This window comes from Bison bison, unplaced genomic scaffold, assembly GCF_000754665.1.
Source record: "Bison bison bison isolate TAMUID 2011002044 unplaced genomic scaffold, Bison_UMD1.0 scf7180017862955, whole genome shotgun sequence".
Classification (NCBI taxonomy): Eukaryota; Metazoa; Chordata; class Mammalia; order Artiodactyla; family Bovidae; genus Bison; species Bison bison.
In genome coordinates, this window is record NW_011493527.1 from 16,148 (window position 1) to 16,509 (window position 362).

A 362-nucleotide genomic window follows, 5' to 3' on the forward strand; every position below is an offset into this window, starting at 1 on the left:
AGTCCATGGAATTCTCCAGGCCAGAATACTAGAGTGGGTAGCCTTTCCCTTCTCCAGGGGATCTTCCCAATCCAGCGGCCCTGGAGCCTCCCTAAACCTGGGTCACCCAGTAGGTGCCAAGTGCCGTGTGGTCATGGAGGAACCAGGCTCCCCTCTGCTGAGGAGGGCTCAGGCTCAGAGGGGGTGGAACTTGATACCAGGCACTCAGAGACCTGGTCCCCAGCGTCCCCTCTTACTTGATGATGCTCCACATGGGCTCGAGGCGTGTGACAGTGGGGTCCTGGGTGTAAGTGTAGACAACACCAGGACTGGAGATGTTCGCGCGGTCAATGGCCAGCATGATGGGGGCTTGGCTCGGGCCC

At 59.9% G+C, this 362-nt stretch overlaps 1 protein-coding gene across 1 annotated transcript in view; it reads right to left on the minus strand.

Moving 5' to 3' along the window:
• Positions 1-362, minus strand: part of LOC104983511 (plexin-A3-like) — an 8,873-nt gene that overhangs the window by 5,668 nt on the left and 2,843 nt on the right. Inside the window, 2 exon segments of the mRNA XM_010832940.1 lie at positions 98-173; positions 237-362. Coding sequence (XP_010831242.1) covers positions 98-173; positions 237-362 — 202 coding nt within the window.